Here is a 26,702-nt window from a genome sequence, read left to right on the forward strand (position 1 = left end):
TCACTTCAGCAAATAGCCTTTATTATGTAGAGGAAGTTAATACAAGGCACTTACTAATGTATTGTTATTGCCCATATTGCTTCCTTTGCTGACTGGATTCATTTTTCCATCACATTATACACTGCTCGTTTCCATGGTTAGGACCCCCCTGTAGTCCAGCAGTGGTGGTCGTGCTTGCACATTATAGGATAAAGCACTAACATATGTGCACTCCGACGGTCCTGGCCAACGCTTTTTCATATAGCGTGCAAGCAGGGCCACCGCTGCTGGATTGCAGGGTGGTCGTAACCATAGAAACGAGCAGTGTATAATGTGATGGAAAAATGAATCCAACCAGCAAAGGAGGCAATATGTACAATAACAATACATTAGGAAGTGCCTTGTATTAACTTTCTCTACATAATAAATGCCACTTGCTGAAGTGAGACAGCCCCTTTAATAGGGTTGATCGTGGAGACAGAGCCGCTTTAATTTAGCATCAGTTGGACCTGATAGGTTTTGTATTATGAGACATACTGGATGACCAAATGTGTCATCTCCTAACTTTTTTTTAATCATAATTATTTGAGCGAATCAAAGTCCACGAAGTAGATCGAAGTGGACTTCGATCCGAATTTCAGGGAAAATTAGATTAGCTGCGAAGCTGAATTTCCTTGTACTTCGTGGTAGTATATATATAAAAAAATAATAATAATAATCATGCTTACCTTCCATCCATTTGCTCGCGACGGGCCGGCCTCTGCCATGTTGGTTGAAGATCTCGCACAAAATCCTGTGTGCGGTGACATTTAACATCACCACGCTGGCCGACGTAATGTCATCACGGGCCGCGCTAGATCTTCAATCACGATGGTGGCGGCCAGTCCGTCGTGAGCAAATAGTTGAGGAAAGTATAATAAAATTTGTGTCAGATGCCGCAATCATGTATGAACACGAGGGGTACAATGACGGGGAGCGGTGCAATAGCAGCTCTTTGTCATTGCACCCACTACCCACTATTTTTTTTTTTTTTCAAAAGCAGCACACTCTGCTCATCTCTAATCATAATCTTGCTTAGTCTTGGGTTTGCTGGTGTTTGTGGGATGGGTATCATTACGCATTTAAATAGCTTTAGTAAGGCTGGGTTTACACGGGCATGACGGATTTGTTCAGGATGCGTCCTGGGTGTATTGCGGCAAACCCGAGCGAGTAGGTACGCAATTGTAGTCAGTTTTGACTGCGATTGCGTTCCGTTGTTCAGTTTTTATCTCGTGGGTGCAATGTGTTTTGCACGCGCGTGATAAAAAAATGAATGTGGTACCCAGACCCGAACTTCTTCACTGAAGTTCAGGTTTGGGTTAGGTGTTGTGTAGATTGTATTATTTTCCCTTATAACATGGTTATAAGGGAAAATAATAGCATTTTGAATACAGAATGCTAAGTAAAATAGGGCTGGAGGGGTTAAAAAAAAATAATAATAATTTAACTCACCTTAACCCCTTAAGGACGCAGGTCGTATCGGTACACCCTATTTCCCGAGTCCTTAAGGACTCAGGGCGTACCGGTACGTCCTAACTTGAAATCATTATTCCGGCGCAGCGGGGGTCATTTGACCCCCCCCCCGTATCGACGATCGCAGAAAACCGCAGGTCAATTCAGACCTGCGGTTTTCTGCGTTTCCGGTCCATTCGGGTGTCCTGTGACCCGATGAACCGGAAAAAGACTGCGATCGGTGGCGTAATTATACACCACCTATCGCAGTCCGAGGATTTGGAGAGGCGGTGCTGGCCCTGGTGCTGAACACTGCTGTCCAGGGTGCTGATTGGTGCAGGGGAGAGAGGCGCGAGATTCAAACTTCCTGCGCTCCTCTCTCCCCTCCTCTTCCTGTTCTGCACGAGTACCCGGCAGCATCGTCCAGCACCAGCTCCTGAGTCCCCTTAATCGATATCCATCACCCTCCTGCACCCATCGCCACCCAGGTAGGTTAGGGTCAGTGAGGGAGAGGGACCGTTAGGCAGGGAAAGAAGGGAAAAGTTAGTTAGGAAAAAAAATAAAAATAAAGCACTTTTATTCAAAACTTTCTTTGATCCATCTATCAGACCCCAGACCCCCCCTTGCTGCCACTTGCCCCCCCCCCACCAGCCCCCCCTCCCCCCACCAGCCCCCCTCGCCACCAGCCTCAGACTTTGGAGACACGGAAACAATTTTTTCCCCAAAAAAATATATTAGTTTTAGTGCAGGCATCCTCAAACTGCGGCCCTCCAGATGTTGTAAAACTATAACTCCCAGCATGCCCAGACAACCTACAGCCATCAGCAGGGCATGGTGGGAATTGTAGTTTTACAACATCTGGAGGGCCGCAGTTTTAGGATGCCTGCTTAGTGTCTCCAAAGTCTGAGAACCATACATATTGGGCATCGTCGCGTGCGTAAAAGTCGTCGCTATAAAAATAACTTCTTAGAGTATTAGAGCCGAGCTTGTTAGGTGCAGCAGGGCCGAGCTTGTTAGGTGCAGCAGGGCCGAGCTTGTTAGGTGCAGCAGGGCCGAGCTTGTTAGGTGCAGCAGGGCCGAGCTTGTTAGGTGCTGCAGGGCGGAGCTTGTTAGGTGCAGCAGGGCCGAGCTTGTTAGGTGCAGCGGGGCCGAGCTTGTTAGGTGCAGCGGGGCCAAGCTTTGTTAGGTACAGCGGGGCCGAGCTTGTTAGATTCTGCAGAGCTGATCTTGTTAGGTGCAGCAGGGCAGGTGCCTACTATATATGTTGGGGTGAAATCCTACTGTGTCCTTACATTGAACTGTAGCCGCATGTACCGACTGTTCACAGTACAGACACTGCGGGCTCAAACAGTCCAGTTACAAATTCACCTCTGCTGCATTTGTTCACAAATCTGTGCCTATACTGCAATGATATTTATTTTCTTTAGTTCTATCCGCTTCTAGAAAAGCTGTGTGAAAGCCAATATTGCTGCCATTCCGACCTTCACACAGCTTTCCCAAACCGCAGAACGTCGGGTGCACCTCTGCCAGAATATGTGCATTCCACCGAGACCTTCTCCACACAGCTGGGGGCAGATTTAGGTATAGGCTGTATATAGGTATAGACCGTATATAGGTATAGAATGTATATGGTTATAGGCTGTATATATGTACATAGGTATAGGCTGTGTATAGGTATATCTATCTATCTATCTATACATTATAATCCCTGCAACATGCTATACAATATACATTATAATCCATGCACCATGCCGTTCAATATATAGTATAACACCTACACTGTGGGGTTATGTTGTATATTGTATGGCATGGTGTATGGATTATAATGTATATTGTACGGCATGGTGTATGGATTATAATGTATATTGTACGGCATGGTGTATGGATTATAATGTATATTGTACGGCATGGTGTATGGATTATAGTTTATATTTTACTGTATAATATATGGATTATAATGTATATTGTACAGCATGGTGCAGGGGTTATAATGTATATTGTACAGCATGGTGCAGGGGTTATAATGTATATTATATGGCATGGTGCAGGGATTATAATGTATTCTGCACAGCATGGTGTAGGGATTATACTGTGTATTACACAGCATGGTGTAGGGATTATACTGTATTGTACGGGATGGTGCAGGGGTTACATTGTATGCTCTTTAATGTGACAATTATTTTAGGTTTTCCTATCGCCCACCTTATTTGGCGCTGTGCCCAGCTCTGAGCCGACCACGCTCAGCAGCTGCCAAGGCTTAGAGGGAACACTGGTCATAAGAGGCGACAAGCATTCTTTACAGTGAGATCTGTGAATCTCTGGAATAGCCTGCCGCTGGAGCTGGTCACAGCAAATACAGTAGATGGCTTCAAAAAAGGTTTAGATGACTTTTTAATTTAAAATAACATTGAGGCTTATGACAATGTATAGAAATCTTGTTCTACGCTCCCTTTCCCTTTGGCCCAACCCCTTTTTAAAAGTAAGATGGAAATTGATCCAGGGATTGATATAGCAGGATTACAGGTTGGACTTGATAGACTTTTGTCTTTTTCTATCCTTCACAACTACAGTATGTAACTGTGTAACTAGTTTATGTGCCTTTTTGCTAGGTATAGTGATATCTATGTGCAGTTTGTTTCCAGATTCATAAAACCTAGTCTATTGGCTTTAAGTGCCTCCTGGAATATATGATTCCATGGTGTTACTGTTGTCTGTATTGTAGTTGTGTTAGCTGTGGGTTGCGCTTTCTGTTTGCTGGTTGGCCTTTGATTTTCTACTGTCTTGCTAGACTTTGCAATTGTTGGTCAGTTTCTGCCAGGTTTCATTCCTCTTATCTACATCCATCTCTGTTATATAGTTACATAGTCAATACGGTTGAAAAAAGGCATAAGTCCATCAAGTTCAACCAAGGGATAGGTGGGGATGCGAATCCCAGAAGGAATTGAGACTCAGATTTCTACATGTTTTTATAAACACTAATGTTGTTTACTTTTAAGAATTTATCTAAACCCTTTTTAAAACTCTCCACTGCTCCTGCAGTGACCACGTCCTGAGGACGTCTATTCCACAGATTCACAGTTCTTACAGTAAAGAAGCTTTGACGCTTCTGGAGACTGAACTTTTTCTTCTCCAGTCAGTTAATCATGTCCGCCCTTAGACGTCTCTTCTCAAGACTAAATAAATTCATAGCTAAGACCCTTATCAGTTTAGTCGCTCTCCTCTGTACTTTTTCCAGCTGCAGTGCGTCCTTTCTATGGACTGGTGCCCAGAACTGAACTGCATATTCCAGATGAGGCAGCATCAGCGCTTTGTAAAGTGGTAGTATTACATCCCTGCCCCGCGAGTCCATGCCTCGTTTAATGCCTTAGAAGCAGCTGATTGACATTGAATGCTGTAATTTAATCTACCATCCACAAGGACACCCGAATCTTTCTCTATAAGTGACTCTCCCAGTGTTACAACACCTAGGACATATGATGCACAGAGATTATTACTACCAAGATGCATAACTTTACATTTGTCCACTTCATTTGCCAAGTTGATGCTGTGACAACCACCCGCCAATCCCGTCGTACTATGCCACAGTTGCCATACAGGTCTCGTCCACTAGAGACTTCTGGAGGCGAATCCACTGTGAGCACAGTAGACGTTTAGGATTGTTTGGTGTGCCCATACATGATACAATCGCGATTGTAGGTACAATCGGTAAAATAAAATGATTGATTTTGCGCTGGAAATCAAATTAATTTGCTGCCACCACTCTTCGTATTGAATCGGGGCAAAGAGACCCCAGCTAGCTAATCCTAAAGGGAAGAATTGGTTATTTGCAACCTAGCTAACCAATTAACAATTTATAAAAATAAGACAATGCGGTAGTATGTCTCTTCTGAGGACAGAGTTCTTAGCATAGACCAGATAATCAAGTAACAAGGGCAAAACTATTCTAAAAACTATACACAAAAAATATATACATTAAAACTGACAGATAAATATACCTGCCAGTTGAACAGATTAGTTGGATAGAAATAGGTAAGAAGTGGAAGGGAATAGAATGTCTGTAAGTTCAGAATTACCGTGGTAAAGTCCAGTAAAAGATAAAGTCTTTGAAGGAATAATCCAAGATGGCGGGGTGCCCGTGTCAAGCAGGCGGTCGTGATGTTATTCGACGTCAGATGGTAGATGAAGGACTAGGATCTGCGTGGGTCACTCTGTTTTACCCACTCTGGAGCTGGGAGTGGCTATGACACGCACAAGTCCAGCCTTGTGTAATTGAAAGTGGGGCAGTCCTTGCCCTGAGAGGGAGAAAATCTGGCAGCATCATTGCTTTGCCAGTTTCTCCGTACTTTATTAGGAAATAAAGTACATATTTATAATCAGGACAATTTTGCGCATCATCTGATATCAAATATGACTGGAAGACAATACAGTGTGCCTGAGAACCGTCATATTTCAGAGAGGGAATTTCAAATTTGTTTGCGGATTTCCAGGAAGGTGTGTTAGAATAACCCGAACAACCTCTGAAGAGATGGTTCCTTTCATATTTTCCTAACCCATGAAATATGAGGAAAATATGGGAAAAATATGAAGTCTATGGATTGGAGGTGACTTTCAGGGCATCTTCCTTCTTGTACCAACCAGCTGTGTGATAAGGATCTGTCCTTTTCTTTTGAAGTTTGCTGCCCAGGCTAAACGTGTGAGACCTCCTGCGATGCAGGAGCCACACAGACTGGGAAGATGCACTTTTTATGAGGTTTTGTCATGATGATATCAGAGTGATGGATGTATAACCTGGCAGGGGGTGCTCCTCTGTCCAGGAAGATTCTTTTGGCACGGAGGTGCTAATTGACTCTGATCTGTGAGCTGTGCTAGCAAGGTGAATTACTTCTGGGTTGAAAAATATATATATATATATATATATATATATTTATTTTAACTCTTTGTGTGCAGGAGAGGGCTCTTGTGATTTTTTGTGATTTTAAACCGGACGCATTCGCGATTTCTTCGAATTGCTGAGATCGCGAAGCGTCACAGATGCCCAAAGTGTTCAAGTCAGCTTGTAGTATATGGACATCTTCCATAGACTGTACAGTTCTACATAGCTTAGTATCATCTGCAAAAATAGAAATGGTGCTATTAATCTCGTCCTCTATGTCATTAATAAATAAATTAAATAATAAAGGGGCCAGCACTGAACCTTGGGGTACACCACTTATAACCTGGGACCATTCTAAATAGGAATCATTGACCACAACTCTCTGGACACGTCCTTCAGCCAGTTTTCAATCCAATTACAAACTATACCTTCCAAGCTTATAGACCTTACTTTACCTATTAAGCGTCTATGAGGGACAGTATCAAAAGCCTTTGCAAAATCCAGAAACACTACATCCACAGCCGCCCCTCTGTCCAGGATACTACTCACCTCCTCAGGTTAGCCTGACAACTTCTGTCCTTGGTAAACCCATGCTGGTTATCACTTATAATATTATTTATAGTCATACTCCTGTATATAGTTCCTTAAGAGTCCTTCAAACATTTTTCCCACAACAGAAGTTAAACTAGACTAACTTTTGAATATGGGTGCCACATTTGCCTTGCGCCAATCACTTGGCACTGTACCAGTACCTAGAGAATCTTTAAAAATTATAAACAGAGGCACAGCAATGACTGAATTGAGCTCTTTAACCACCTCAGCCCCCAGGGCTTAAACACCCTGAAAGACCAGGCCACTTTTTACACTTCTGACCTACACTACTTTCACCGTTTATTGATCGGTCATGCAACTTACCACCCAAATGAATTTTACCTCCTTTTCTTCTCACTAATAGAGCTTTCATTTGGTGGTATTTCATTGCTGCTGACATTTTTACTTTTTTTGTTATTAATCGAAATTTAACGATTTTTTTGCAAAAAAATGACATTTTTCACTTTCAGTTAAAATTTTGCAAAAAAAACGAGATCCATATATAAATTTTGCTCTAAATTTATTGTTCTACATGTCTTTGATTAAAAAAAAATGTTTGGGTAACAAAAAAAAATGGTTTGGGTAAAAGTTATAGCGTTTACAAACTATGGTACAAAAATGTGAATTTCCGCTTTTTGAAGCAGCTCTGACTTTCTGAGCACCTGTCATGTTTCCTGAGGTTCTACAATGCCCAGACAGTACAAACACCCCACAAATGACCCCATTTCGGAAAGTACACACCCTAAGGTATTCGCTGATGGGCATAGTGAGTTCATAGAACTTTTTATTTTTTGTCACAAGTTAGCGGAAAATGATGATTTTTATTTTTTTTTTTCTTACAAAGTCTCATATTCCACTAACTTGTGACAAAAAATAAAAAGTTCTATGAACTCACTATGCCCATCACGAAATACCTTGGGGTCTCTTCTTTCCAAAATGGGGTCACTTGTGGGGTAGTTATACTGCCCTGGCATTCTAGGGGCCCAAATGTGTGGTAAGGAGTTTGAAATCAAATTCTGTAAAAAATGACCAGTGAAATCCGAAAGGTGCTCTTTGGAATATGGGCCCCTTTGCCCACCTAGGCTGCAAAAAAGTGTCACACATCTGGTATCTCTGTATTCAGGAGAAGTTGAGGAATGTGTTTTGGGGTGTCTTTTTACATATACCCATGCTGGGTGAGATAAATATCTTGGTCAAATGCCAACTTTGTATAAAAAAATGGGAAAAGTTGTCTTTTTCCAAGATATTTCTCTCACCCAGCATGGGTATATGTAAAATGACACCCCAAAACACATTCCCCAACTTCTCCTGAGTACGGAGATACCAGATGTGTGACACTTTTTTGCAGCCTAGGTGGGCAAAGGGGTCCATATTCCAAAGAGCACCTTTCGGATTTCACTGGTCATTTTTTACAGAATTTGATTTCAAACTCCTTACCACACATTTGGGCCCCTAGAATGCCAGGGCAGTATAACTACCCCACAAGTGACCCCATTTTGGAAAGAAGACACCCCAAGGTATTCGCTGATAGGGATAGTGAGTTCATGGAAGTTTTTATTTTTTGTCACAAGTTAGTGGAATATGAGACTTTGTAAGAAAAAATAAAATAAAAAAAAAATCATCATTTTCCACTAACTTGTGACAAAAAATAAAAAATTCTAGGAACTCGCCATGCCCCTCACGGAATACCTTGGAGTGTCTTCTTTCCAAAATGGGGTCACTTGTGGTGGTAGTTATACTGCCCTGGCATTTTCCAGGGGCCCTAATGTGTGGTAAGTAGGTAAATGACCTGTGAAATCCGAAAGGTGCTCTTTGGAATGTGGGCCCCTTTCCCCACCTAGGCTGCAAAAAAGTGCCACACATGTGGTATCTCCGTACTCGGGAGAAGTTGGGGAATGTGTTTTGGGGTGTCATATTACATATACCCATGCTGGGTGAGAGAAATATCTTGGCAAAAGACAACTTTTCCCATTTTTTTATACAAAGTTGGCATTTGACCAAGATATTTCTCACCCAGCATGGGTATATGTAAAAAGACACCCCAAAACACATTCCTCAACTTCTCCTGAGTACGGCGATACCAGATGTGTGACACTTTTTTGCAGCCTAAATGCGCAAAGGGGCCCACATTCCTTTTATGAGGGCATTTTTAGACATTTGGATCCCAGACTTCTTTTCACGCTTTAGGGCCCCTAGAATGCCAGGGCAGTATAAATACCCCACATGTGACCCCATTTTGGAAAGAAGACACCCCAAGGTATTCAATGAGGGGCATGGCGAGTTCATAGAAATTTTATTTTTTTGGCACAAGTTAGCGGAAATTGATTTTATTTATTTTTTTCTCACAAAGTCTCCCTTTCCGCTAACTTGGGACAAAAATTTCAATCTTTCATGGACTCAATATGCCCCTCACGGAATACCTGGGGGTGTCTTCTTTCCGAAATGGGGTCACATGTGGGGTATTTATACTGCCCTGGCATTCTAGGGGCCCTAAAGCGTGAGAAGAAGTCTGGAATATAAATGTCTAAAAATTTTTACGCATTTGGATTCCGTGAGGGGTATGGTGAGTTCATGTGAGATTTAATTTTTTGACGCAAGTTAGTGGAATATGAGACTTTGTAAGAAAAAAAATTTTTTTTACGCTAACTTGGGCCAAAAAAATGTCTGAATGGAGCCTTACAGAGGGGTGATCAATGACAGGGGGGTGATCAATGACAGGGGTGTGATCAATGACAGGGGGGTGATCAATGACAGGGGGGTGATCAGAGAGTCTATATGGGGTGATCACCAGTCATTGATCACGCCCCTGTAAGGCTCCATTCAGACGTCCGTGTGCGTTTTGCGGATCTGATCCATCTATCAGTGCATCCGTAAAAATCATGCGGACATCTGAATGGAGCTTTACAGGGGGGTGATCAATGACAGGGGGGTAATCAATGACAGGGGGGTGATCAGGGAGTCTATATGGGGTGATCACCACAGTCATTGATCATGCCCCTGTAAGGCTCCATTCAGACGTCCGTGTGCGTTTTGCGGATCCGATCCATCTATCAGTGGATCTGTAAAAATCATGCGGACGTCTGAATGGAGCTTTACAGGGGGTTGATCAATGACGGGGGTAATCAATGACAGGGGAGTGATCAGGGAGTCTATATGGGGTGATCACCACAGTCATTGATCATGCCCCTGTAAGGTTCCATTCAGACGTCCGTGTGCGTTTTGCGGATCCGATCCATCTATCAGTGGATCCGTAAAAATCATGCGGACATCTGAATGGAGCTTTACAGGGGTGTGATCAATGACAGGGGGGTAATCAATGACAGGGGGGTGATCAGGGAGTCTATATGGGGTGATCACCACAGTCATTGATCATGCCCCTGTAAGGCTCCATTCAGACGTCCGTGTGCGTTTTGCGGATCCGATCCATCTATCAGTGGATCCGTAAAAATCATGCGGACGTCTGAATGGAGCTTTACAGGGGGGTGATCAATGACAGGGGGGTAATCAATGACAGGGGGGTGATCAGGGAGTCTATATGGGGTGATCACCACAGTCATTGATCATGCCCCTGTAAGCTCCATTCAGACGTCCGTGTGCGTTTTGCGGATCCGATCCATCTATCAGTGGATCCGTAAAAATCATGCGGACGTCTGAATGGAGCTTTACAGGGGTGTGATCAATGACAGGGGGGTAATCAATGACAGGGGGGTGATCAGGGAGTCTATATGGGGTGATCAGGGGTGATCAAGGGTGAATAAGGGGTTAATAAGTGACGGGGGGGTGTAGTGTAGTGTGGTGCTTGGTGCAACATATTACTGAGCTACCTGTGTCCTCTGGTGGTCGATCCAAACAAAGGGGACCACCAGAGGACCAGGTAGCAGGTATATTAGACGCTGTTATCAAAACAGCGTCTAATATACCTGTTAGGGGTTAAAAAAATCACATCTCCAGCCTGCCAGCGAACGATCGCCGCTGGCAGGCTGGAGATCCACTTTCTTACCTTCCGTTCCTGTGAGCGCGCGCGCCTGTGTGCGCGCGTTCACAGGAAATCTCGGCCATCGCGAGAGGACGCGCCGGCGCGTACACTCGGAATGAATCAACCACCTCCAGGACGCGTCTGTGCGTACAGCGGTCCGGAGGTGGCTAAGCACTCTTGGGTGTAATCTAGAGGTGGGACGAATCCAATTTTTTTCGAATCTGAATTCGAAAAGGTTCTCGAATATATTGAATCTTTCGAATCTCGAATCCTACGAATCCTGTACATAAGAATTGTCCAGGGATGTGCTGTCCAGAAACAATGGATCTGTATGGGGATGAATGATCAGACATTATACTCGAAAATCATCCCCATACAGAGGAAAGGATCACTACATGTAAATGCAGCTCTCACCTCCTCGGAGGAGCAGGCAGTTACTTCCCAAAGTTCCCAGTAACTGCCTTTAATGAGGACCACAGGCTTGGTCTATAGGACAGCTTCAGGTGTGTGCAGTCACAGTTAGACTGCACCATCTGCATGTCTCATAAGAGAGGGACTTCTTGTGTCAAGATCATTGGGAAGTGCATTGGTACTATGACCCCCATCATCAGCCTGCCACTCACATATCAATAGACAGCAGCAGACCAGCGCAACACAACTTACAAGAAGTCACTACTACTACTCCAACCCTGTCCTGACAGCATGCTTGGTGCTGTAGTTGGTAAGTGCAGTATTTGGTAAGAAGGTAGCAGGCACACTCGTAGATGGGATTGTATAAAATAGCTTTATTTAGAATGTTTGTATAAAATCTTGTATATATGGTTTCAAGAATGGCGTGGAAATAAAGGGAAATTGATGAGGACTCCGGACACTGGGTGTGTGTGCCGGATGGGGTAAACGAAGAATGTGATGTGTGGTATAGTAGCTGGTATCAGACTTTGGTGAAAAAACTAGTGGGACGCCGCACTCAGGTTCAGAACACCAATTCCCCCACAGCATTTTTTCTGCTTGCAAAGACCTTATACAATATTATACAGTACGTGACTGTATACACAATTATACACTACCTCGCAGCGAGACATTTCCTTTTCAAAAAGGACACTCCACTACTAATAGTCGCTGGGAAGGGTGACTACTCCACTGCGTCCAATTGAAAAGCGCTATACAATAGAGATCACCTAGAAGTACTACAAGTCATGCAGCTAAGACAGCCATATTCATCAAATAATTTTTCATTTTTAATATATTTTTTTATCCTTTTTTTATTTCCAATTTTTTAAATTTGTATTTTATATTTGGAAATGAGACAATTATAATCCATTCCATAATGTTGATATCACAAAGGGACCAATGGAGATGAGTACTGCCCTCCAAAATGGAGAGTTTAAAAGGATAACCCATATGAACTATATACAGAGCCACTGAGAAAAGAGCATGTGAGCTCTGAAACGCGTTTGGAAAATAATAATCTAAGATATCCAAAGTGGTGAGGACCCCTGGCAAGTGGATAGCCAGATACACCCGGCTGGAGTACTTCACTAGAAGGGCAAGCGCAGAATATACAGCGCATCAGGGCGGCAAGTACAGGGGCCAAACACCACGAAGGAGAAGGTGAATGCAAAGATAAGCGTGTTCGCTCAAAGAGAATCTCCGCTAAGCTGGAAAGTACCACACACGTGGGATGCCACCATACAGGATAAGCCAAAGTTCTTTCCCCAGCAGTGAAAGACGGCGCAGCACAAACCCCAGGAGTGGTAATATTGATCTCAGCAATATTGGATATACTTATTTACAGGAATCTATTACAAAATCTACTATTAAGACCCAGGCAATTAACTGTTAACAAATAGTAACTCATATATCAATTCATACACAGACTAGGACTATTATCAAGGAGTATCTGCAGATATAAGCCAACTAGTCAATTATTTTAAATTTGTTTTTATATGTAAAAAAAATTATTTTTATTTTTTGGGGCGGAGGGGGGGGGGGGGGGTGGTTATGTTTGTTATCCTTTTTAATTGCCTTATTATATAATATCATGTATTGCATCTGATTAAAAGATAGATTTATATGCCTGTCATACTGATTAATTAAAAGATAGTGTGCCTGTCATACTGTTTCTTTATTTCATCAGTGATACACTATTATAGAAACACTGTGAATGAAACAGAGTATAAACTAGAAACAAAGATCTAGACACAACGTACCACAGCTGATAGTGTTTTACATTAGAAAATAATAAAAGTGATGTTTTAATAATTAGCTTGGTATATGGAAAACTAAGGCGATAAATAGTCTCTTGACTAATTGTAAGAAGTCAGAAGGAAGTATTCACATTGAGACAACTTCTGTGATGTCAGTTCACTCTCCCTCCTATCTAGTTATTTTAGGGCATTTTGCGTGTTGGGTTCAGAATTGTTTGGGTTCAGGAGAATTAATACAATAGGGAAAAGCTTGTACAGAAAAATTTTTAAATTCCTCAGTTCTAGTCACGGCCACTAGTCTCCAAAGTTTGCCTGCTGAGCATCATTCATTTGCTGATGTACCTCCCCCTCATAGAAATTATGACTGTTTCATTGACCTAGATGTCGGTAAATACTGTATATTGCCAAAGGGAGGATTTACTCCTTGTCTGCTCCAGGGACACGGAGAATCCGCAGAAGGGATTCATTTGTCCTTTCAGTTACCCAGCTGTTGCTGGATTCTGGCTGCTGGCCATGAAAGATGGTGATCTTCATCTCTGTGTTGACTACAGAGGACTTATTAACATCGACATGCATAACCTGAAACCCTTAAAGGGGTTGTCTCACTTCAGCAAATAGCATTCATTATGTAGAGAAAATTAATATAAGGCATTTTCTAATGTATTTTTATTATTCATATTGCTTCATTTGCTGGCTGGATTCATTTTTCCATCACATTATACACTGATGGGTTCCATGGGTTATGACCACCCTGCAATCCAGCAGCGGTGGCCGTGTTTGCACTCTATAGGAAAAATACCAGCCTATGTGCACTCACACGGTTCCGGCCACCATAGTGTGCAAGCATGACCACCACTGATGGATTGCAGGGTGGTCGTAAACATGGAAACAAGCAGCGTATAATGTGATGGAAAATGAATCCATCCAGCAAAGGAAGCAAAATGGATGATCACAATACATTAGTAAGAGGCTTGTATTAACTTTTTCTACATGATAAATGCCACTTGCTGAAGTGAGACAATCCTTTTAGGGCATTTGCTCCTCAAGAAATTATTTTCTTTGGGCCCTATATCTAGACACTGAGCTGCCGTTATTTTTGCTTGGGACGCCTGTGATGTGGAAGCAGGGCCACTGCTTTCACAATCATCTCAGGATCATAGGCTGCATCCAGGGGCAAAACTACCACAGCGGCAGACCATGCGACTGCTTTGGGGCCCAGGGTGAAAACGTGGTCAGGACTCTACCCTCTAAAGGAGCAACTTTTAGCAAATGAGGCAGTGAAAAAATAGCCCAAGGATCATTGAAAGGGGTTTAGGCGGAAACCCTTCTGTCCTGTGTGGGGGCCCTGGTTTGATCCTTGCTATGGCTGCATCCCTATGTTTCTATTGAGAGAGTAGTGGATGCATGGAATAGCCTTCCTGCAGAAGTGGCAGCTGCAAATACAGTGAAGGAGTTTAAGCATGCATGGGATAGGCATAAGGCCATCCTTCATATAAGATAGGGCCAGGGGCTATTCATAGTATTTAGTATATTGGGCAGACTAGATGGGCCAAATGGTTCTTATCTGCCGACACATTCTATGTTTCTATTCCTTTTTCTCCCAGAATGTTTTTACTACAGAATTAAACAATTACTGTATGTAGGTAATCGGGAATCGGTGGGAAGAAAAGGGAATGGAAGAACTAGTTGGAGAGGCCAGTTGTGGTATATATACTGTAGATCATAAGATCACATAGGCTGGAGTGATGCCCTGATGTTTTTATTTTGCCACTATTTCCAAAGATTTCCTTTATCACCACATTTGAGATATGATCTGCGGGGCACTCTTTCTGGTTGGATCTTCTTTTAATTAACCTGCTTTTGGGCTCCAGCATACGACTGTATTTTTCACACATTTCACCTATTCATTTCTCTGAGGCTATGCACACTTCATTCTTTGTAAGGATCTGTGAGCCTGATCTGCAAATCTTGGCACAGTTCAGTCTTGTCCCTTATTTGCAAATGAGAATAACAATTTCTATTGATGAGAATTTAAAAATATATGAAATGCAGATATCCATATTTTGCAAGTCTGTTTTTTGTGGACCAAAATATGGACCTTCCGTGTGTGCATAAGGCCTTTGATTCACGAACGTTCTTCCCTTGACTGTGTTACTATATGTGAGGGTAGTTGAAGTTGCCTAAAACAATTAGAATTCTTTTCTATGCTGCCTGTTCCATTTTTTTTCTTCCAGAGAACAAATACAAACAAACACCATCCATCATGTGTCTCATTCAGCCAAGCTTCAACCACACTTACAACTGATGTCATATTGTTTCTCAAATAGCAGCACCGCTAGCCCCCCCCCCCCCCCCCCCCCCCCCATTTTACTTGCTGGGCTTCTTGGTTTGTTAACAAAAATGTTTATTATATGTTAGACAGGGCTTATTTTTTGGCCAACATTTATTGAAAGTGTATGAGCTCCCGCGTTACTCATCATCATCATCCTGTCCACCTCAATGCCAAAAACAACATAGAAATTTTGTTGTAGGCTTTTCGATAACAAAAACATTTGTGTCACCTTAAATTTTCCTTTTTGATTTAGGGTATTGTGTTTCTCTTGCTGGTGATTTGCTCAGGACTCAGCTATAGTTGTAGCTTTAACCACAACCCCATATCAGATGATTATATGAAGAAAATAAATACAATGGTGAGTTCTTTGTAAGATTTCTACTATTTATTGTAATTAATACTCTCCTAGCACTTTGTGTTATTTTTCAGCTGAGGACGGCTGGGTGTGTTTGCAGTGGTTACGGTCCAATTATGTAGAGTTTTTATACACAGTTGAATCACAATATTATGACCACTTCCTACTTTTCAGGTCTGCAGCACGTATGTAGCTCATGAAGACGTTCACAAGTCGTGAGCTGGCTTGGTGGGTATATAAGATGTGTGAAAGGCTGTCTGCGCACACATTCTTTGTTGCTGTCATGGGTAAAAGGTGTGATTTTCCTTGCATTGCAAAAAGGGATGATTTATGTAGTATGAGACTGGCACTCCCTCGCATGGAAATAGAACAATAGTAATAGTGTTGTTACACAATATTTAATTGGCAAAATATATTAAAATACAACGTTACAATACAATATTAAAATGACAATCGCTGCAGCGTAAACAATATCAATCCCTAAAAATACCTAAAATCTAAAACTTCAATAAAAACTCAAAAAAAGTCCAAAAAGAAGGGGACCATACGTCCTGAATGTGCAAAAATATCGCAAGCCAAAAGTGTCAGTCTATTCCTTATAATAGTATGGGCATTCCTTTCTCATATGCAATGTAACATGCAAAATCCATGCAAGGCACCTTTTCAAATTTTCGGAATTGTCCGATATAAATATTCAAAAAAAGTATCCAATCGGACACCAAGTTTTTACTCACAGGTGAATGTCGATTATCCTGCACTCCCAATATTCGATCCTTTTGATTTTTACTCACGGTATTTATTCATTATCCCGTGGTTCTCAATGATTAGCGTCCCACCTGGTTCATTCGTCACTGGTCTCTCTCGATCGTTATCCACAAATCTCGGATCCGGTTATATGATCAGGGTGTAATATCGCGAGAGGAACTAGTTGGAAGTTCATGACCAAGACTTCCAAGTACTACCCTGGCCACCTAGTTCCTCAGACATGAACCCAATTAAGCATCTATGGAACCACCTTGATCTTTGTGTTCACTCTATGGATCCTCCCCCACACACCCTCCAGCAGCTGTGGTATGCACTGGAGTGAGTATGGCTCCAGATACCTGTGACAACCTACAGGACCTTACTGAGTGATTGCCAGCCTATCTAGTTGCTGTCCATGCTACACATGGTTACTCTGGATATTCGCTGTATATTAGGTCATAATAATGTGACTTAACTGTGTATATTGCTATAATGGTAACATCCTTGCAGTAGAAGTTATTGGGCACTGTGACTGGTACTGTTTGACATTGTAACAATTTGCCCTAATGTTTTACATATACTTTCCCCTGTTTTTCATCATTATTTAGAAGGCTGTTCACATTTGCATAGGCATTTCCATTCCGGCATTCTATGGGCCAGATTTTTTTATTACACTTACATCTTACTCCACTTTTACATATGTCCCTTTTGGCTAAGTCAGATTTATTAATGGTCCTTTAATACTGTGATAAATGTGGTTTGACAGTAGCAATTTATCCTTCAGTAAGCGGCTTTCCAAAAGTCGCATGTCTTTATGAAAAAGTCGCAAGTTCTATTAAAAAGTCGCATAAGATAAGAATGGTCCTCACTGGAGTGAAATTGTGCAATTTTTTACGACTTTTTAAATTGTCGAAATAGTAAATCTGTCTAGATATTTATTTACATAAGAAAACACGCACACTTTCCGAAAACTGGCAGGCATAGCGCAGAGCCAATAAAAGTCGCAAATGGCGACTGCGCAAAAATTTGCGACTTGTTCACTCCATTATTTTGACTTGAGCTAATGATAAATCTGGCCCTATGTTTTTTTTGTTATCAAAATGATGGAAACCATATCGGAAACCAACAGCCGCCATTAAGAATTATATTGTTTTATCAGTCAATACTCCGATGCTGCACAGAGTAGAAAAGATCATTAAAGTATCAGAATGTGCACTGATTTTATATACCATAGCTTATTTTGTCTTATTATATCTCTTTATCTTATTCCCAACTTAACCTTTACCTTTCCCATATGTTCTTCTATGTACTGTTTGAAAAATCAATAAAAAAAGAGTAAAAATGATTTTATTTTCTTTCTAAAGGAAGGATACATACCATTCAATTCTCACGTAAAAAGGCCAGTAATAATTCCTGAAGAGAAGGAGGTACTGTACCTTTACATTTTACATCACTAGTGTGTTCCTTTCAACTTCATACAATTTTAACAATCCCTAATCTGATCACTGCTATAGGTATGATCATAACGTGTAGACAGTGAAATGGATTATGGGAAAGGACACAGATTTATTTTGCTTTGATGGGAATATTTTAAGTTATATTTAAATACTGCATTTAATACTACTATAGATGAGTGAATTTCTCAAAAACTCGATTCAGACGGTTCGCCAAATTTTCCGAAAAGATTTGTTTCGATGCAAATTAATTCATGCCGAATCGCGTTAAAAAACTGCTTTTTCCTGGCTGCAGAGAGCCTGTATAGTGGTGTAGACCACTGTGCCTTGCAGCAACACGCATAGTGAGTCTGCTGTGGCAGTGAAACAATACTTTGAGTCAGTATGACACGCAAATGACGTCGCTCTTAGAATCACTGCACACTTTACTTCTTTGGGCAGTTACGGGGCCAAAACTGACCAAATAACTCAAGTGTGAACTCAGCCTTACAGGTCGATGTTAGCGTCAGGTATAAAGAACCGTGCAGAGGCCCAAGATCCTACTATAACGCGAAAGAGCGCACTTCTTTTACACCGTGGTCAGCTGAATCCACATAGATGTCTACAGAACCTGTTCTATTAAACACTTATACAAGTAGAGCCCCCCTGGCAGAGTTGAGAGGTAGTCAGCAGTAAGTTTGTGTTGACTTCACTGATTTTTTTGCCCTTACTCTGATCCGTCAGAACAATAACCCCCCAAAAAATCCTGTCTGTTGAGTATCCGCCTTCACTCAGTCAGCATTTGGTCAGTAATCCATCAGTATTGCTAATGTCAATGTGTCACGACGGACGTGCACTCAGTATAAACGATAATACACCAACCAGGCTCTGGACGAGAGACAGGGGAAGGGTCACCTCCTAGTAAATCCCTGACCTCTTTCCCTGCACTGCTCAGCCCACAGGCAGACCTTAAAGGTAGGTGTGCTGTGTCCACCAGCCTAGACTAACAAAACCCTGAACTGCCTGAGATGGTGAAGTGGGGAGATAGGAGCAGCCTGCTCGCACAGAACCTGGATGGGCTAGATGACACAAACAACCAAACTAGAAATGCCACTTATCTCTGAGAGCAGGAACAGACAGCCAACCTTTCCTCCAAACTTCCCAGACCAAAATGAACAGTATAATCCGCTCAGAGCACTTAGCTGGAGGCCATTTAAACTAATGACTCCACCCAGTGCACCTGATGAGAGGCGGATCCAGCACGACACCAAAACAAATACTAAACTCGTGCTGCTATCCTGGCCAACCTCCGCACATCGTCAGAGTGGGGCATGACACAATGTCAGGAGTGGATCCAAAACAGAGATGACACATGAATGAAATATTTGCATGTCTTCTGTGTTTTGTACCCACTCCTGCTTTTGGCTACCGAATCATAAGCCAATTCTGATGGGACCATACAGGCCTTACAGCTGCTACACAGACAGGATCTGTTGTGTGTCTCATTTTTTCTTCCTTCTGAAAGATCAGAAGAAGGGTCAAATAAGTGATGATGTCAACCAGGCCAAAAAGGCAAATTAGTGGCCCAGTCATGAAGTGGGGAGGGTGGGAACAGCATGAGAAGTCCACAGAATGGCCTAATGTATGCAGGTGGCAGCAGCATCAGGAGACCACAGAGTTGCAAGGTGACATAGTGTGGAGGTAGCAGCAGCATTAGGAGACCACAGAGTGGCACAATGACAGAGTGTGGAGGTGGCAGCAGCAGCATGAGGAGGCCACAGAGTGGCAAGGTGACATAGTGTTGAGGTAGCAGCAGCATCAGGAGACCACAGAGTGGCAATGTGACATAGTGTGGAGGTGGCAGCAGCATCAGGAGACCACAGAGTGACCCGGTGACAGAGTGGGGAGGTGGGTGGCACTAACAGTACCCACTAACGATGGGTGTAAGAAGGAGCACTTGGCATCAGATGTGTGACATCAGGCAGGTGGCAGCATCAGAATAGTAGCAGAGGCAGGTAGCCAGAAGAAACCGGTTTCTTTTGTCAAGGTTTGGGTGAGGCAGCATGGATGATCTAATCTGATGCATCAGGCATAGGTGGGTGGAAATCCTGGTTGATCCACGCCTGATTCATCTTGACAAAGGTCAGTCTCGCCTCATTTTGAGTGGACAGGCAAGTTCTCCTTGGGGTAACTATGCCCCCTGCCGCACTAAACACCCGCTCTGATGCCACACTTCTGGCCGGACAGCACAGCTTTTCCAGGGCAAACTCGACCAGTTGCGGCCACAAATCCAGTTAGTTTGGCTGCCCAGTAGTCCAGAAGATCTTCAATGATGGCTGGCAGGGTGCACTCCAAGTATGCAACCTCCTGCTGGTTTTGGTTCTGCTCTATGTCTAGCTGCTGGTGAGTGGTTTCTTCAGTATGCGGGTGAAGAAAGCTGCTTATCAGCGACTCTAGACTGAGGCTGCTGCTGATGGAGCTGGTACTGTTCCTGCCACCCCCCCCACAGCAGCCATGGCAGTGGAACGTGAGCGCAGAGGGCCCCCCCAGTCAGACAATGAGCTGCCACTGGCTAACATCGAAGTTACACAGGGGAGTACCTGTGTCCGCCTGTATCATCAAGAAATCGTTTATGGCCTTTCTCTGTTCGTGCAGTCCGTCCAACATATGGAGGGTGGAATTCCAACAGGTGGAAACGTTGCATATCAGCCTATGCTGGGGGACACCGTTCTGCCGCTGTAGCTCAAGAAGGGTGTGCTTGGCAGTGTAGGAGTGGCTGAAGTGCATGCAAAGTTTCCTGGCCATTTTTAGCATGTCTTGCAGATGGGTGGAAGACTTCAGGAAATGCTTGACAACCAGATTCAACACGTGCGCCATGCAGGACGCATGGCTCAACCCTCCTTGATGCAGCACCGACACCATGTTCTTCCCGTTGTCGGTCACCATGGTTCCTATTTTGAGTTGTTGCTGAGTCAGCCAGGATTTGATTTCTTGATGAAGGACGTGGAGCAGTTCCTCCCCTGTGTGACTCCGTTCACCCAGGCAAACTAGGTGCATAACAGCATGACACCGCCGTGCCCTGCACATGTGGTATGCTGGTGGGGCACTGTGAATTCTCCCTGCAGTGGAGGATGAGGAGGCAGAGGCGGACATTGCCGCAGGACCAACGGCGTGAGAACGTGGAGGCGGAAGCGGTGTCACCTGGCCAAGTTTCTGGTTTGGCTGGGCAGGAACCACATTTACCCAGTGCGCCGTAGTTACAGCTCCACATGTCAGCGCTGCCGTGCACTTTGGCAGACACAGACAGGCTCAAGGACTGGCCCACCTTCTGTGTGCAGGGCTGGTACTGCCTTTTTGGCAAAGAAATGACGGCTTGGGACTCTCCACCTCGTTCGGCACAAGCCATCATCAGTTTCCTGAAAGGTGCAGAGTCCACCACTTGGAAAGGCAGGGACTACAGTACCAACAACTTGGCCAGGAGCACGTTCAGCTTCTGCGCCGTTGGATGAGTGCACGTATACTGTTGTTTCTTGACATTCACTTCGGTGATCGATTGCTAACGGAATGACTGACTAGGAGGAGCAGGAGAATCAGGACCAGCAGATGATGGTAAGGACAGACAGCTTCCTTCGACTGAGGTGGTGGAGCCTTGACTGCCTGAAACTGGGTGCGTGCCACTGGGTGATGCAGCGGTTGCTGCGGCAGGCTGGACCACCGCATCAGAGCCACTGTTCTCCCAGGCCACTTTATGTTGACGCTGCATATGTTGACATAGGGTCGTGGTCATGGCACCCTGGCCACACTTCACCTTCTGCCCACAGATTCGACAAATGGCCATGTTCACCTCACCCGGCGGCTTAACAAAAAACTGCCACACTGCCGAGTAGGTGATTTTACCCCCAACACTCCGCAGTGACCAACTGCTACCGGCACTGCCTCCGTGAACCCCTGCACCACTACTTTCCGGGCCGGTAAGCTCCTGTGAAGCCAGTGGTCTACCCCGGGGAACATTTGGCTCCCGACCTTCCACTGCTGCCATCCTGCTGACTCCCGGCCACGCTACCGACTTGCTGGCTCCACCGCTGCCTCACGTGCAAGCTGACACCCTCTTCTACTGATGATAATGAAGCCCCTTCGTCACCCAGCTCCCAATTGTCATCGACTACATCATAATTGAGTATTGTCTCCACGTCACTGATGTCCTCCTCAACGGTCTCTGAGCCAGGAGCCTGACCTCTCACAACACCAGCCAGCTACCACGCCACTCTCCTCATCGCTACTTGCCCGCCTACCGGAGGAAGCGGCGGATGTCTCCTCCGGATCTTGTCTGGGCAGTAGCTGCTGACTGTCCTCTAGTAGCTCGTCCTCACTGTATAGTAGAGCTGAGTCCACAGCATATAGTACTTCTCTGGCTGAGGGAACAGAAAAGGACAGAGGCAGGTTGAGGACAGGTGAGGGTACAGGGCCTGCTCCCATGCCATGCCAACTAAGGGTTGTGTCTGACGAACCCACTGACTCTTGGCTGGGGGTAGTAGTAGTAAGTCCAATAGGTCGGCACTGCATGTAGATAGATAGAAGGTGAGTGCTGGTCCTTTCTGTTCTTGTTTCTTGGCTGGGGGTGTCTGATGTCACTTGCGACGAAGTCGAAGATCTAGTCAACCATTCAAGAACCGCTGGGTTGCTGGTCAAGACACGACCGCTAGCTAACACTGGGAGCTCAGGCCTCTCGAAGTGACCCCTGCTGCCACGCCCCCTTACTCTGCTGCGACCTGTGCCTGCACCAGAAACATTTAGGCCTGTGCAGGGCCTGTCACTTCTCTGTCTGACATACTGTTAGATCAAATAAGTAAATAAAAAGGGCTTTAATTTAGAACATGTAACTTTCCCCCACTAATACACGCCAAAAAAGGATTAAGAACTATAACTGCGGCCGTGAACTGCAAATATTCATTTTTTTGCCACTAATACACGCCAAAAAGGGCTTTCATTTTCTCACTTTACCACACAATGGCTAATAGGCCCTTTTTCTTTTTCCCCATTACCCACGACAAAAAAAAGACTTTAGAACATATAATTGCACCGCACAAGTGCTAATAAGACTCCAATAAGAAGAATGGTTTGCTGGAATTACAGATGTATCATTTATTGCAATCCTGAAATGAGCAGCAGTATAATGGCAATTTGGATCTGCAGTCAGTGCAGCATGGTGTAATAGAATTGTTCCTATTACCCAGGCTGTAACCTCGCCTATTGGACCCTGTTCTGCTTAAATATTGTGGAATAATTCCTCCCTATCCTTTCCCTACACTTCTAATGCTTTCTCCCTGAACTTATACGTTTTCAAGTCTTTCCTAGCACTGTCCCTAGCGCCTGCTAACGTCTCTCTCTGCACTAAGTACACTGGAAAATTGCTGAATCCAAGATGGCTGAGGCCATTTATAGGGCTGTGACATCACAGGGCTGTCTGGCTGCTGATTGGCTGCATGCACTGCATTGTGGGTTATCTCTCATTCCCAGAGTTCCTTGCTCCATGTCCTAACACATGCAGCAGCTATTTAAGGAAAAAATGTGATTCGTTTCCACGAAGTGTGAGGAAATTTGTGTTCGGTGCAAATCAAATAATTCCTGAAATTCGGATCGAATTCCACTTCGTCAGCTTTGATTCTCTCATCTCTAAATAATACTGTATGTAAAATCCCCTGCCACCGATGTTCCAACAGAACTCTCTCCTGCTGCTCTCCACTTCACCAATGACTGTCCAAACAAAGAGGAAGTTAAAGACCCAGGACAGGAAGTAGAATACATGGAGTGACTTAAAAAAAATGATATCCAGGAAACCATACACCTGTTTTTTGTAAAAAAATTAAACACGTACAATATTCACATACAGTATATTGTAGGTTGATAATATGTAATGAAAAAACTGTTGATGGAAATGTCCCTTTAAGGTATTTCTTTTGAATCACCTAAACACGTTCCTAAGCTTAGCATCCCTCCTGTACAATACACACCGACTTCTGGTGTGGATCTTGCAGCATGAGAATTTTCTTATAATTAGAGAAAAAACATTTCCCTTGAATTTTCAGGACCAAAACTGCATCCATTTGTTGGAGTTGTTTTTGATCAATTATACTCTGGCAAATATAGGAAGACGAGGAGGATCTGAATTGGACAAAAGGATTATAGGCTTACAATATGAAATTTACTTCATTGAGGAATGCTCATTTACGGTATGTATATCTAGTGGGACCATCAGTGTGGGGAGGGCAACACAATTTCCTTTTCCATATGGGAATGCATGCCATTTAACATATGACAGTTAGACCTCATACGTGTGTGTAAACTTGGTAACCGCATCTGTGAATTGCCATGCTCTATTTTTGACCGAAGGTTTGTATATTAGCTCACTCAGATTGCCGTGTTTTACAGTCCGCAAATTGCAAATCCGCAAAACACAGATACCGGCCATGTGCATTCTGCATTTTGCTATATAGAAATGCTTATTCTTGTCTGCAAGAATGGGACATGTTGTACATTGTTTGCAGTGCCGCAAAATGCAGAACTACGGATGTGGACAGCACACGGTGTGCTGTCCGCATGTTTTGCGACCCTATTGAAATGAATGGGTCTGCATCCGTTCCGCAAAATTATGGAACGGATGTGGACCCATACATATGGCTGTTTGAATGAGCCCTTATGTACGGGTAATGTTCCATGTACTTTGATATAAATTGGCCTCAGCAGTGACATGTGCAAGCCCAATGATGCTCAGCCTGCCGAATCACTACTGAGGCCACTTATTGGTCTGTATATAACTACTTAATAGGAACTCATAACACTGTTGAATATCACATGAATTCGTAATACTTTTTGTCCTTAAAATTTATACAATTTTGGTGAATTCATCCCAAACGAGGCAACCAGTGCATGCCACAAGCCTGGTGTGCCCAAACTGCAGGAGTTACTGTACTTTACATTAGTTTTTTATGACCTATGGATTTATTATTATTCATTTATCTCAGTTTCAGATGTTCCACTGTGATCACTTATTGTAAAAACTGCATTTATGGCATACTTTTAGGGTTGCCGGTAGAAAGTCCTTTCTGCTCAATTGATGCATATATAATTTTACTTGATTTGTACAATTAAGTTGGATCTGTTGGGAAAAAAGCTGACATAGGTCTGGAATCTGCAGCTCTGTATGCACTCAGGATGTCATAACTGTATTCTGTCCTCCATTTTGTAGATTCCCTCAGCTTGCCCTAATGAAAGTGTTACCATTCCCACCATTTTGAAAAATCTAAATGCATCTCTCGCAGCACTGAAACCGCATATAGAAAACAACTTCTCACATTGCTTGCGTGTGAAGTGTGCAGAAGGTAAGTGATCACCTGACCTGTAACAGTCTTTACCAAGCGTGGCATATAAATATGTCTCATGTGTTGAGCATCCATTCTGAACATCCGATGGATGTAAGCAGGGTAAAATTACTAGCAGTGGTTCCTTAAAGGCTGTGGACTCCTTTTGGGGCTTTGGGGCAATTTTTTTTTGTTTTTGCATTGTACTCATTTTGAGCTAAAAATCATTATTTCAGTTGGTCTTTATGAATTTGGAGCCCTTTTCTCTGTACAGGCCTGTAGCAGGCACTATATTTTTCACTCTGTTCCGTAAGGCAGCTCCGCTGACGGGCTCCTGATCGTTGACCTTATAAACACTCTATCTTACTGATAAGACTGTGGCTTAAATAGGCCAGACAGTTAGGTTTTCTGGCTCCCAGGTCTCTGTCCGGCACAGGGCCTGGACGGACACTGGGGTGTCCTCCTTTTCAGTAGCTCACGCTCAGACAGCAGCATTGTGCTGTCTGAGTGTGAGCTGCAGCCACAAACTGACTGACTGAGGCTTCTTTCACCCCCAGTCAGTCACTACAGCTAGTGGACATGTCACTCTGTGACTGACTGAAGGTGGGAGAAGCACCTCTGGCCCCAGCGCAGCTCATCTTCAAGTTCTATTTTTTTTTCTTTTGAAATGAATAAAATGGAATTATGAAAAGAATTGCCCACGAAAGTGCACATAGCCTTTAACATATAACGTGCCTGTTCTAAAGAGTGAACACTGGAGAGTCATTGGACTCCAACAGAGTAAATCCATAGCAACCAGACCTGACAGCTAAACCTATAACTAGGTCAGTGCCATGTTGGTTGTACTGATGAAGAAACACATCTTGACACACATATAGACACATACGCTCTAGAAATGCACCAGCTGGAGCAGTTAGGGGCCAATTCTGGCCTAGGTTCTTCATGCACCATATCTCAACATTGCATACACTTTATCAAAAGTGGTGTAAAAGAAAACTGGCTTAGTTGCCCATAGCAACCAATCAGCTTCCGCCTTCCATTTTCCAAAGGAGCTTTGAAAAATAAAAGGTGTAATCTGATTGGTTGCTATAGACAACTAAGCCAGTTTTCTTTTACACCACTTTTGATAAAGTGTATGCAATGTTGAGATATGGTGCATGAAGAACCTAGGCCAGAATTGGCCCCTAACTGCTCCAGCTGGTGCATTTCTAGAGCGTATGTGTCTATATGTGTGTCAAGATGTGTTTCTTCATCAGTACAACCAACATGGCACTGACCTAGTTATAGGTTTAGCTGTCAGGTCTGGTTGCTATGGATTTACTTCCCAAGAAACAAATGTTGTTTTCAGGCACCACAAGTCTAG

The 26,702-nt window shown here is 43.5% G+C and overlaps 1 protein-coding gene across 7 annotated transcripts in view; it reads left to right on the forward strand.

Annotated features, from left to right (window-relative positions):
- FLT3LG (fms related receptor tyrosine kinase 3 ligand) overlaps window positions 1–26,702 on the forward strand; it is a 222,231-nt gene that overhangs the window by 103,163 nt on the left and 92,366 nt on the right. For all 7 annotated transcript variants that reach the window (XM_040433060.1, XM_040433072.1, XM_040433087.1 and 4 more), the window contains exons 6-9: window positions 15,703–15,807; window positions 17,913–17,975; window positions 24,068–24,211; window positions 25,228–25,360. In XM_040433060.1, coding sequence (XP_040288994.1) covers window positions 15,703–15,807; window positions 17,913–17,975; window positions 24,068–24,211; window positions 25,228–25,360 — 445 coding nt within the window. The remainder of the gene's footprint in view (window positions 1–15,702; window positions 15,808–17,912; window positions 17,976–24,067; window positions 24,212–25,227; window positions 25,361–26,702) is intronic.

The sequence above is a fragment of the Bufo bufo genome, chromosome 1, assembly GCF_905171765.1.
Source record: "Bufo bufo chromosome 1, aBufBuf1.1, whole genome shotgun sequence".
NCBI classification, from domain to species: Eukaryota; Metazoa; Chordata; class Amphibia; order Anura; family Bufonidae; genus Bufo; species Bufo bufo.